General features: G+C 39.5%; 1 protein-coding gene across 3 annotated transcripts in view; it reads right to left on the reverse strand.

The window, feature by feature from the left end:
• Positions 1 to 2,202: 2,202 nt before the first annotated feature.
• LOC307235680 (adhesion G protein-coupled receptor D2) overlaps positions 2,203 to 13,175 on the reverse strand; it is a 126,874-nt gene continuing 115,901 nt past the window's right edge. For 2 of the 3 annotated variants that reach the window (XM_080007846.1, XM_080007845.1), the window contains one exon: positions 2,203 to 3,399. In XM_080007846.1, coding sequence (XP_079863972.1) covers positions 3,262 to 3,399 — 138 coding nt within the window. In that variant the 3' untranslated portion in view covers positions 2,203 to 3,261. The remainder of the gene's footprint in view (positions 3,400 to 13,175) is intronic. The other variant, XM_080007847.1, reaches the window with a different exon arrangement.

Raw genomic sequence — 13,175 nt, forward strand, 5'->3', positions numbered from 1 at the left:
TATTTATCATTCATTTCTTGCAAAAGAACACCTCTTGCTTTCATTGAAACACAAACAAACAAAACACTCTCATATAATAAGTCAACGTGAGCCTAGGGATGGAGGTGGAGACAGAGAGCAGCCACTATTTGTTCAAACAGACCAAAGCCCGCTGCAGAACAAGAGAAGCAAGCAACAAAACAACATAAACTATCAGTATTATAAGACAAAAAAAGACGTGTGATGTCACAGTTCTGTGAGTCTTGCCTTATTTCATTACCATGCTAGCTAACTGTGCAGATGTGAATGAAAATAATGTACAAATTATATATATAAAGTATTAATGTTGTAAAAAAAAAATGAACAAAAAAAAAAGCATAATTCAAGAGGTGTTTACATTCATGTGGTCATATGGGAGAGAACTGATGAAGCATAAATTGCAAAGCAATGATTTCCTAAAAAAAAAAGAAATGAATGATATGACAAAAAAAGATCAATCTGGTTTGCATTCTTTGGTGTGTGTACAGTGTTTTACTCTTATTTTTAAATTCTCATTTTAGCAGTACTTAAATTATGTCGTGAGACACTAAAATCAGAAAGGAATCATTATTACATTTTTCATTTCTATCTGTCTGTTGGCCTTTGTTTCTGTATTGCTATTTAAGAGTTTATTTCCTGTTGCTTTTTTTGTAGAACCTTGTTTTTTTTTTTTCGTTTTTTTTTTTTACAGTGCTCTACCTAATTGATGTACAGTATTTCACTGGTTACGCTTAATAATGAAGATAATTTATTGCGTATTTCGGTTTTCATCTTTGTGTTACATGACGTGAGTTGTCATCTGCAGAATAAATTTGTTTACTGTTGCATGTTCTGGGTTTTTTTTTCTTCGCACAAATAGTTCTCAGATGCAGTTCAAATGCAAAAAAAAGGGAGAAAGTTCATCTGCAAGGAAAGAGTGTTGTTGTCTTCATGGGAAGTTTAGACCTGTACATTGAAAATAGATTTGTATATAATGAGCATTTGATTTGAGTTTGCAGTTTCTGTCCCCTGCTCGCTGTGAAGTCTGGTCTTTTGTATCTAAAATAAGGTCTGAGGTTCAGCCATTTTCAGGTTTGGTGTTCCAAAAGCATTGTGATGAAGGTTTCGTCCTTTTTTTCATCGGAATATGAAAATGTTCCCGAATTACTTTCCACAACCATCCATTTCCAGTCGCTTTGTTATGCAGTGATTGCTAACATTCAACAGTAAAATAGTTAAAATCTCAAGTCTTACTGGACGAAGATGTCATTTCATGTCTGTTCTAGTCAGTGTTGTTGCCAAATCGTTGTCGTGACAAAATCCCGCATTTGGCAAGGTATTCAACTTCAACTTTGTGAAATTAAAACCCTCTGGCCCTGCCCCCAACCTCCATTACCACCTCAATTAATTGCATCTATTGATCAGACAATCTCTTTTTTCAGATCCCTCTATCTCTCTTCTGATACTGTGTTGTGGTTCTGCAGGTGCCCTGGACTTCTACACACAACAAATTTGACACAATGTGCGTGAACACCCAAAACACAACACACACACACACACACACACACACACACACACATATACACACACACACACACACACACACACACACACACACACAAACACAAATAAGAAGTCCATATAGTGAAGAAGGTGATGCAGATGAGTCTTACGTATCTATTGCTGTGCCTTTGCTGCATATTTAGTAGGAATCATTACGGGGAGAAAATCATCATGGCAAATGCCTTGGCACATGCATCTGGCATAAGTTACAAAAAATAATCCCCAAATGGCTATATTAGTATTATTTCACAATGTAACTAATTTGGTCCCATTGTTAAATATTCAGGAAAGAATTGTATACAGGTCTATCACAGGATAGAAGCAGAGAAATGCATCATGGGGCCAATTTACACACACACACACACACACACACACACACACACACACACACACACACACACACACACACACACACACACACACACACACACACACACACACACACACGGAAAATACCCTGACCTTTCCCTTACTCACCTACGTCCCCTGCTCCCATTCGTACTGCCCTGGTCCCATCACTTCCCGTTCGGGGGAAGTGTTTCTTTAACGCTGATGGAATTCTTTCCTCATATTTCAATAAAAAACCGTCACGCTTATAAACCGATTCTCTGCTGTTTATTTAAATCATTACAGTTGGTGGAATTAAAATGCAACACTCAGTTGTGTTCTAAAAGTTATTTATTCATGTATTGCTCTTTTTCTGTTTTATTTAAAGTTCGATTTCATGAAAATAATACGTACTTGTCTTTAAAAGTAATATTTTTTACAGTATATATATATATATACAGTTGATATAGACGTGAACAAGAGAGAGAGATAGAACAATTGATTTGATTTTGTCACAATTCTTTTTGAAAACATGACTTATTTTCTCAACTTTTTTGTTTTCTTGACACAACATACTCATGTTGCTTTGCTGTTAAACGTATTAATGTTTAACAGCAAATACAAAGGAAATACAACCATGGGACACCACAGACATATGAGAAGCGGTTGCAGATACAGTTAATACACAAAATATTACGGGACGATACAAACAATCTGGGGTTCAAAAGAATGGGTAAAATGTATCAAATTGAATTATCTACATATTAGGTCTAGCTGACACCTTTGCTACACAGTGGCTTGTTTAATGATACAAGAGTACAAAGAAATATCAAAAACTGCCAAAAGCTACATTCAAAGATACATTTTATCATACTTTAAATAAATTGAATCAAACCATAAAAAGTGAAGTAATGAAAACAAGCAAAACACAAATACGGCAAGTCACTCTCCAGGTCACCGTTCAAGTCACTCTCCAGGTCACCGTTCAAGTCACTCTCCAGGTCACCGTTCAAGTCACTCTCCAGGTCACCGTTCAAGTCACTCTCCAGGTCACCGTTCAAGTCACTCTCCAGGTCACCGTTCAAGTCACTCTCCAGGTCACCGTTCAAGTCACTCTCCAGGTCACCGTTCAAGTCACTCTCCAGGTCACCGTTCAAGTCACTCTCCAGGTCACCGTTCAAGTCACTCTCCAGGTCACCGTTCAAGTCACTCTCCAGGTCACCGTTCAAGTCACTCTCCAGGTCACCGTGCAAGTCACTCTCCAGGTCACTGTTCAAGTCACTCTCCAGGTCACTGTGCAAGTCACTCTAGAAGTCACTGTCCAAGTCAGTCTTGCAGTCACTGTTCGAGTCATTGTTCAAGTCACTCTTCGAGTCACTCCATGCAGACGAAGCCTCGTCCTTTCTGAGGAGCGAGGCCGTCAGTGAAGCAGGATGTTGAAAACTCCAGCTCCATGGGGACGTGCAGGCTGCAGCGAAGCGGCGAGGCACTCACCTCTGGACCAGGAGGCTCCTGCCAAGACAACCACAAGGTGGGTGGGCAGGTTAAGTTATTTTGTTTGAAATTGTGGGATTTTGCCGCTGTGATACAAGATGTGTGAACTGTAGCAACACAATTTTAAAATACAAATTGGAAAATGTCAAATGTTGTCACTAATTCCATAATGTCAATTGAACAGAATTGTATAACACTGCATGTTAAATACTTCACAAAACCATTAAATACTAGCTTTTTACATTTCGGGAATAAAAAATATACACCTCCCTGATTAATTGATTTTATGTATTTATTTTTAATTCCAATTTTTATTTTATTAGGGGTCCATCCTTTTTTAATAAGCAACGGACCCTGCACTTCGTATAAGCAGAAGGCAGACCTAATCCAGGGAAGTCAGACCAAGACAACTTTGTTTGACCAAATCTGTCCTTTCAAATCTGAATCAAGCACACGGCAGTTTTTAGACAAACTGGGCAAACCGACTGAGAATGAATGAAGGGAGAAAGCACTAAGTAAATAGAAGTTAACAAAAGCAAAGATGGAGACTGTGGCCACACCACCGATCCACTGCTGTTGCGTTCTGGACCAGTGAGGCTACTTGCCTGGAAAAACTCTGTGCGTCGTCTTGAGAAATGATGGCTTTTCCTCAGTAGGAATATTTGCAGAGTGCAGTTAATTAGGATTCATGAAAAAAAAAAAAAAACATGTTGTCCCTAATGGCCTGAAATGAATATTTGATATTTATCATTTATATGAAGCTGCACTGTGCCTGGTAGGAGATGATGTTATGTCGTCTCTATTATTCCAGTTGCTGAGTAAAATATTGCAAGGAACAGGAAAATAGGACCTGATATGGGTTTTAGATCAATAAAAGGCTTATTATCTATCTATGCCTGTCAAGCCGTCGTGTTGCATGCTGGAATTTTCCTTTGAACGTGTTTGAAGATGCTATTATCTAATCCTTTTTATATATATGTGACCCACCGCAACAAAACCCGCTGTCTCACGCATTTCAAAATTTGCCAGGAGCAGCCAAATTAATTTAAAAAACCTTTCTTGAAAGAAAATTTGAATTTTTCCAGATTCGTGTTTGTTTGTTTTTTTTTTTGTTGTTTTTTTTTTATCTCTGAACGTATTTTCAAAACAGACTTTGATCTATAAATAGTAGAAAAATGTTAAACCGTTAAAGTTAAATATTCCCGTTAGATTACATGGGGAAACGCAGTTCACTTACCGAGACGCGGAACAGCGCTGAATAACGCAGATTGATCGTTTCCTTTAAAGTGACCGTCCAGGTGAAGATCATTCATCCATACTACATGTTATATGAAGTCACAATGTGAAAACGTTTTGATAAAGTTCAACCTCTAAATTGTACTACTTTTACACACACAGGGAGACATTGTTGTGGAGGGGGCCTGTATCAACGTGTACGAGTAAGAATTGCTGACGTCACTGACGTCCCTTCCGTAAACAAGACGAGGATCTGGTTTCACTTGTCTGTGAAAACTTTAATTTCCCTGTGTTGTTATGGATTAGGAGAAGCGGGTGCAGGGCGATTTAAATCATATCGCGGACCTTAATCTGACCAGTGCCATAGATCCAAATCAGTGTTAGCAGCGCGTACTGGACTTCATTTTCCACGATGATAGTCAGTTCTCCGACAGCGACGCTGTGAACAACGACGCTGAATCTGATATTATCCTGGACATGGAGAACATTTCAAACTTAATGTGATGATGAAACGGAATATTTTCAAGAACCACCGGAGGAAACCAACGATACGCCTGTTGATGAAGTTGATGACGTGCTGAAGTCCGTTGAGGTTGGTGACGGATTTTCAGATTTCAAATTTTCTGAGACTCATATTATTGATAGACTCTACATTTTGTTGTGTTGTCCGTACTTTTAAACTCCAAAATAATTCCACTTTTATAAAACATGTATATTCTTACTGTTAAATAAAAGCTTTTTTTAAAACAAAAATAGTTGTGTGTCATTGACGCTGTTCAACGCTGTTTGTGACTGGCCCATTCAGCAGTATGTTAAGTAGCCATGAGGCTTGTTTGTCCGCCAACCCCATTTGCATTGTGGGAGCTGGCTGAATGAACCTGGTGTGGGTAAAAATTTGAAGGTGATTATCTCAGAAACACGGTTTGCCACACCCTTGTTATTAACAAGTCATAGCCTAAAAAATAATTGCTTGATTTGCACAAGTGACACCTTGTTTGGAAGCTCTGATTCTCCACTTTTAAATGATGTGAAAAAAAAGTTGAAAGGCACCAAATTACCCTAAATTATGCGATGGGTCACATACTGTATATGTAAAACAATATGTACTGTATCAAAAATAATTGATGCTGTTTTGAAATGAAATCATGCAAGGGAAAAATATGTCCTTACTGTACATGATCTAGGGCAGGGCTATAAAGATGATCGTTTCGGTCCAGCCCAAAATGTACACTTGGCTAATACCACAACCTTCACCACCTTCCCCCCAAATAACGTCACTGAGGAGCTGTGCAAATCTAAAAATTGGAGGTTGATCTCTGAATTAGAGAATCATTTGAAGGCATTTTAAGACACAATATAAACACAATATTCCTTGGAATTAAAGCACATCCTTGAAATTTAGCAACCCATACACAAACTGTATGTAATGTCTTTTAATTTGATGTCTGAATTATTTAACCAAACATTATGCTAAATGTGTGAGGTGCAAAGTGAACTATTAATGACAAGAGTCGAGCATAAGTGGCTTTCAACAACAATTCTCACTTTTTTGTTTGATAATGCATGTCTATTTTTTTATTAAACATAGGACTGTCTTCTATTTTTGCCTGATTGATACATACAACATATACCGATCAACTACAACATCAACACCATCTGTCTTATATTGTGTAGATCCCCCTTGTGGCGCCAAAACAGCTCTGACCCTTCGAGGCGTGGACTCCACGAGACCTCTGAAGGTCTCCTGTGGAATCTGGCATCTTCGCTCCCCACGTCATCAATGAGCCCATGGGCGCCCATGACCCTGTAACCGGTTCACCAGGTGTCCTTCCTTGGACCACTTTTGGTAGGTACTAACCACTGCATACCGGGAACACCCCACAAGACCTGTCGTTTTGGAGATGCTCTGACCGTCTAGCCATCACATTTTGGCCCTTGTCAAAGTCGATCAGATCCTTACGCTTGCCCATTTTTCCTTCTTCCAAAACATCAACTTCAAGAAATGACTGTTCACTTGCTGCCTGACCTCTTGACAGGTGCCATTGGAACGAGATGATCCACGTTATTCACTTCACCTGTCAGTGGTTTAAATGTTGTGGCTGATCAGTGTACATACACCACAGACCCCATTTGATCAGATTTAGTCCCTGGGATACACATAAATAATTTTAACTAATAATAATTTTGCTAGGGAGCCCCTGGAACCTCTTCTGGAAAAATATTGAATGGAGCTCCTGCGTCTACATGTACTGTAGCTCGCCATAGTGCTTTGTGGAGAAACTCAACCTGATTACACTTCAGTTTCCTGAGCACAGCACATGATTCAGCTCAATGTGATGAGCTGATGAACAGTGAGCGTTGGACCACAGGTCTGAATCTAGAATTCACACACCCAATCTGAGTTCTTGTAGTTAGAGACTTCCTGATTGGAATCTAAAGCTTTTTGAGATGAGCAGAACGTCAGATGGTGATGTCACCTTTAATAGTAACCCTCATGTCCAGAGAAACCAGTGGGGATCATCTCAGAGCCGTGGGAACTCAGCAGGACGCTGTGGTGCGACGGGGTCAGACTGTCTTTCAGCACCGCTGTCACAGGTTCAACATTTTTTTGAAATATCTTGTGATATTTTGACACCAAAACAAACATGAATGCCATAGAGCTTTGCCACTGTGGTTGTTTGTGCAGCAAACTTGCAAGTCCTGGTTTTTCCATCCAAGTCCCGTTGCTTGACTCTAATGACTGGAGGAGACGACCACAACTTATAAGACTCACTGGCTCAAAGAGATATGTTGTTGGATGAGAACTTTAGTGTTGGAAGTCCGAAGCCCGGAGACTTTGAAGGTGGCCCGTGGTGTGATGATGTTGTTAGCGTGCACCCAGAACACTCCAAGGATGTCGGGCGGGTGGCCGGTTTGACTCCCTCTCCACCCCGGTAGCCGGATCGCAACAACAACAAATCCCGCTGCGGTGGGTCTGGGGGGGCGGGGGATATTGCCCCCCAGCTTCCGGGAACGATGGCACTAGGACATACAGTGGTTCTCTGTGCTAGGTATTTTGGTATGGTGTTTGAACATTATGGTACTGTTGTGTTGTAGGCATAGACGAAAATAAAATAACCTGTGAGTTATTAGCCCAGCAGCTAAAAAGAGCAAAATCTCCCATCACTAAAGTCCAAAACTACTCTTCCCTCCACCATGTCCATGTCCACTCTCTATGTTCTCTCTGGGCATTTCTTTTTAATTCAAATTATTGGGATTCTCTTGTAATGTGAGCGATGGAGTGGCAAAGGAAAACAACATTTATGAAAAAAAAAAATAATAATAATAATAATAATAATCCACACAATTTCACAAGGTCCCCCAGCGTACGAGGCTCCAGGCAATTGTCTAACCATGTCATATGGAAAGGCTGTGCATCTGAGGATGAACGAGAAACAAACTTTTTGGAGGAGTTTTTCCCAAAGTTTTCAAAAGGCTTTTTCTCTCTCTCTCTCCGTCTGTTGCTCACCTACAGGAACGTTAAGTGCAGTTACATATTTTAACAGTGTATTCCATAAAAGCCCCAAACTTGTTTTCTCCAAATGTGACATAAATGACCTCTAATCATCTATTTTCACAATTTATATTGAAAATAGGTGTTTTGGTTGTATTTAATGTTTTGAATAGTTTATGGTTTATATTAATGCTCGATTGGCAATATATTTATATGTTGTCTTGAATTTTAACATAATATCATGACATTTAATGTTGCCTTTAAGACTGCATTGAGTAAGTAAATGTAATTTTATGAACTTCATAGACTGTTCTAATAACTGCTTTAACCTGTTTATTATTTTAAATATTAAAAATATCTCTTAATTTCCACATTACTAATGATTTCTTTTCAAATAGTTTTTGTGTGTGAAGACTCATCTCTTCAAACAACACCTAGACCTGTCTATCTTGTGAGGATCTACAGTATTTTCCCTTTACTTTCTAACTTACTTTCCTGTTAAATTAAAGCAAACTACTGGAGGTTTAGTTGTGACTGTGATATACAGTTGGTTTGACACTCTGACAAAATGTACTTAGTCTAAGTTGCTTTGGACAGAAGCGTATGATCAATGATGTCATGTAATGTGATGTAGACATCCCCAAAATAGCTTGAAATGATCGATATTGAGGAATTCCACCAAATTATTTTCTATGTTTTAAAAATATTAATATATTTTATAATTATATATAATATAATTAATATCAATAAATCACATTTTTAACCCATAGCTCTCGTAAATGAATTATTGAAGAGCTTATAAATATATTTATAGTTTACCTACCTATTCTGTCCATTAGTTTCTTTCTTCCTAAAACCAATACAGAACAGCATTGCATGTTATAGGATATTTTTTAGTCCATATATATATTGTACAGCTGTTTCTCACGAAGTATAGAAAAAATGTGCTTGATAAAAATGTGCAATTTTTGACATCAAGGGGCAACGATGTCTGTGTTCACAAAATAGACCATGGCCTTGTGTGAGTGGAATTAAATACATTTTTGAAAATCTATTGACCTAGTGATTATTTCAGAGAGCAGTATGTGACGGGGCGCATGTGAATGCTTCAGTCATTTGGATAGTGGAAGTCATCTTTGGAGGTTGGTTACAAAGAGGAGGACAACCAGCTGGCCCATGGCAGAGTTAGAAGCCTCACTATGAGCTTGGCTTGCAGCGCCTGGCCTCCTGTCTGTAAATGTGTTAAACCTGCTTTCACTCGCAATGAATTTGTATAAATAATGTATATACATTTACCCACAGAATCTAACAAGTGCAGCCTCAGGTGAAAATACTCAGAAATGCATGCTATGCGCTTCCCTGAAGGTAGACACCAGCTTCAAGCCAACTAACTCTCAAGCTAACCAAATAAACCAAATAAAGGGAGGGGTTGAGGGGAGGAGGGGGAAACACAGAAAGAAATTACTTTCCCCAAGAAGCACAAAAATATGCACATGTGTACACATCCGCAGGTTGTCATTTAGCCACCAGAACATGTATGTAACATACCTGATATTTAACTCTTAAGCTGCTTTCACACATGCACAGTAAACCAGAACATGTATGTAACATACCTGATATTTAACTCTTAAGCTGCTTTCACACATGCACGGTAAACCTGATATTATCCGGGCATTACCCGGAAGAGCTGGATGTGTGAAAGAAAATGTCAGAATCCTTTGGACCAGACTTTACCCAGCCAGCACCCAAGTACAAAGTCTGCTCAACGTCCCATTGAGTTGTATGTGTGAACAGAGCAGATAATTGTCTGGATCATTCACAGCGAGGGGGCGTGTTGTGTGTTAATGACATCTCCATCATGCGCCAGTTATATACCTTCATGCAGATCTTCGTGCATGGAGTGTAGCTGCTGCTCACTCCTTTCTGCTTTCCTTTATATATTTATTTCCACTCTTTCGTTCATATTGTGGATACTCCCAAATACAAGCCCAACTACTGACAAGACTGTAGCCTCGTCCTCCATCTTGTCTCATCTTGTCTCCTCTCGTCTAAATCAAACAGAGTATTTACCAGGTGGTGAAAACACGTCCGACACGGACAATCTCATTATTTTTGCCACATTTGTGAGAGGGAAACTCCAGACAATGTCCAGATAATCAGGTCTGGACACTATCCAGACATTTTCCGGAGTGCATGTGTGAAAGCAGTTTTAGTGGATCCAAGAGATCCTGTTTAACATTTTGATGAGAGTATCACGTATCATGTATTGGAATCTGTTATCATAAATCTTTGACGCGTGAAAACCTACATTATGTCAATGGTCACTGAAAAATTACGTTGTTTTTTTTCATGAATTGAAAGAAAAATCAAACATCTACAGGGCTGCAACACAGATCCCTACCAGAAAAGTTTTTGCTTTTTTCAAAGTTTTTATTTGAACCTTGCACTCAATGTTTAATTGTCTGTCTCTATATGGAAAATAATATCCGTAGTCAGTTTGACAACGTACCTCTGTCTATTCCACTTAAAGGAAAAAGGACAACCCGCGAGGAGAAGCCGAAAGAAGCGGCGTAAATCTTTAGAGAGGCAATTAGCCAAGTTTCTAATCACTTACACCAAACAGTGACCAGAGGGGCGCCCATTGTTTGTTGGCCCGTTGGACAAACTTTAAAAATGTAAAGATCAAATTAATAGGCGAGCTGTTGTTAAATGGGGGACGCGTGCCATTGTTATGCAAAACCCTCATCCCCGCATGCAAAACAAATACGTAGAGGTTTGGAGACGGAATGGTCCGAAGGCCGCTCCCGTTTCATTTCAAACCATGCATAAAACATCATTAGGCATAAAGAGGAAGCCTACAGCATTAAGATGTTTTTTCTATGATGATTATCCTTTATTAGTCATTAAAAAGAGAGAGGACGAGAGAGAGAGCGAGAGAGAGCGAGAGAGAGAGAGAGAGAGAGACAGAGAGAGAGAGAGAGAGAGAGTGAAAGAAATACAACTTTAAGCACCTGGACCTCGCTGCCAGCATTCCATTAATTGCCCTCACAATGCGTAGAGCCTTTGGAGATTTTTCAATTTAAAAAAATGAGGAGTATGCATTCATTGGCGCTCATGTTATACCAGCACTTAAATCCTACAGAGCTCACATAAAAAAGGACTCAAGGTTACATCCGATTGAAAGCCCCGGACTACAGCCACTTCAGAAATCCATTTAGTGAGAGGAGGGCTAGAACATCTAATTCAAACACAGTCGCTCTGTTAAAATGGTTGCACCGTCTTTAAAAGACACGTGCGCACACACACACACACGCGCGTGCGCACACACACACACACAGACAAGCACATATACTCAAACACACCTTAACACAGGGAAACATTTTATTTTTCCTCCGTGCGTTTGTCTCCTTTGTGAAAGTGATAAACCTGGCACGTCAAAGGAACGCAGGACACCAAGACGAGGGAGAATGTAGAGAATCTGACCTCTGGCTCGCCAACGGGAAAAGGAGCTCAGAGCGGGGCAACGGATGAAAGGGGTCCGAGACGCCTCAATAAGACGACAACCTGAATGTCAAGACACCGCTCTTTAGCAATCAGCCAAAGCACTCCAAGCACCTTTCTGCCACTCAAAAGACTTAAATTAATACTGCAGCGAATCAAATACAAACATACGTGTCCATATATATTGTGTATATATTCAAGGTCCCAAAATCAAGGATAGCATAAAAATTAAGAGGCATGTTGCAAAATAATCAATCATCATAATAATCATAATCAATCAATAATAACATTGAGGTTCAGAGGTTCAACAAGCTCACTGTGATCCCTAAGTGGGGTTTTTAGTACTAAAACAAATGTATTTGTAACAGGAATGGATTCCTGGAGCTGCTTTAAGGAAACATGTAAATGATTATTATGAGCAACCACTATAATAATTATAATTATTATTATTATTATGTACATATTTGGTGTGTTATAGGAAACTGTTTTTACATTTCGCCGTATTAGACCAAAAAGGCAAAAAAATCACAAAATAAAATACTTCCAACAAACAGAAGTAAATAAATGACATTTTTGAGCGTAAATAAATGAAAAAAAACAAATGAAAGTGTTACACCTGAACATTCATAAATACACACACTATACAGACACAAACCACACTCATACATAGAGTACTTAGGCCATGCACACACTGAAGTTGTATATAACTAAAGATGCTATAACTAACACAAACAAAGACTACTGCCGGCATGCATCGAGATAGTGATGGTAGAAATGTAGTGTGTGTGTGTGTCTGTGTGAGTGAGTGAGGTGAGATCTGGCGCCTATCAGGCTTACTCTGGTCCTCCCCTGGGGTCTCTGCGGCCTTGAGCTATGACCCAGTGATGGAGAGCTGAGGAAACAACACAGAACAGGAGAGCGAACCAGTCTAACACTACCTATGATAGACGTGTCACGCACACACGCACGCACACAAGTTTTCCTGCGAGCAGGAATACACAAAAATCCAGTTCCAACAGTACAAGAGAGTGGACCTGAATGACACCCATGATACCGTATGTGAGAGCGCACGCACGCAGGCACGCACGCACGCAGGCACGCAGGCACGCACGCAGGCACACAGATAGGCCATTCACATCTCACAAAGGCTGGATTATAGAGTGCAGGTAAGTGATTGCGCATGTAGGTATCCCATGTACATGAACATCATTCAATTCCCAAAAGCAAGAAAATACAGATTGTGGTATTACCATCCATAATGAGGCTAACACATGAAAAAAACAAGGCTAAAAAATAGGATAATAAAAAGAGGAATTGTAGAAGTAAACTGATCAACGATGGGTGTTCTATCATGGCTCCCCAACAACAAACTCTATTGAACGGAGAGTTTCACCAGGATTTTAGGTTTTCAGAGACACTTTTACAGATTGACCATAATGTGAGATTTGAAGCTCTGTATACTGTCTCTTCCGCTCCTTTTGGTAGGCTTTTTCGCACTGATTAATAATCAACCTTTTGTTTACTGCGCTGCAGTTTTATTTTGCTTGTAAAGTGCCATGTGAAC

The sequence above is a fragment of the Zeus faber genome, assembly GCF_960531495.2.
Source record: "Zeus faber genome assembly, chromosome: 1".
Classification (NCBI taxonomy): domain Eukaryota; kingdom Metazoa; phylum Chordata; class Actinopteri; order Zeiformes; family Zeidae; genus Zeus; species Zeus faber.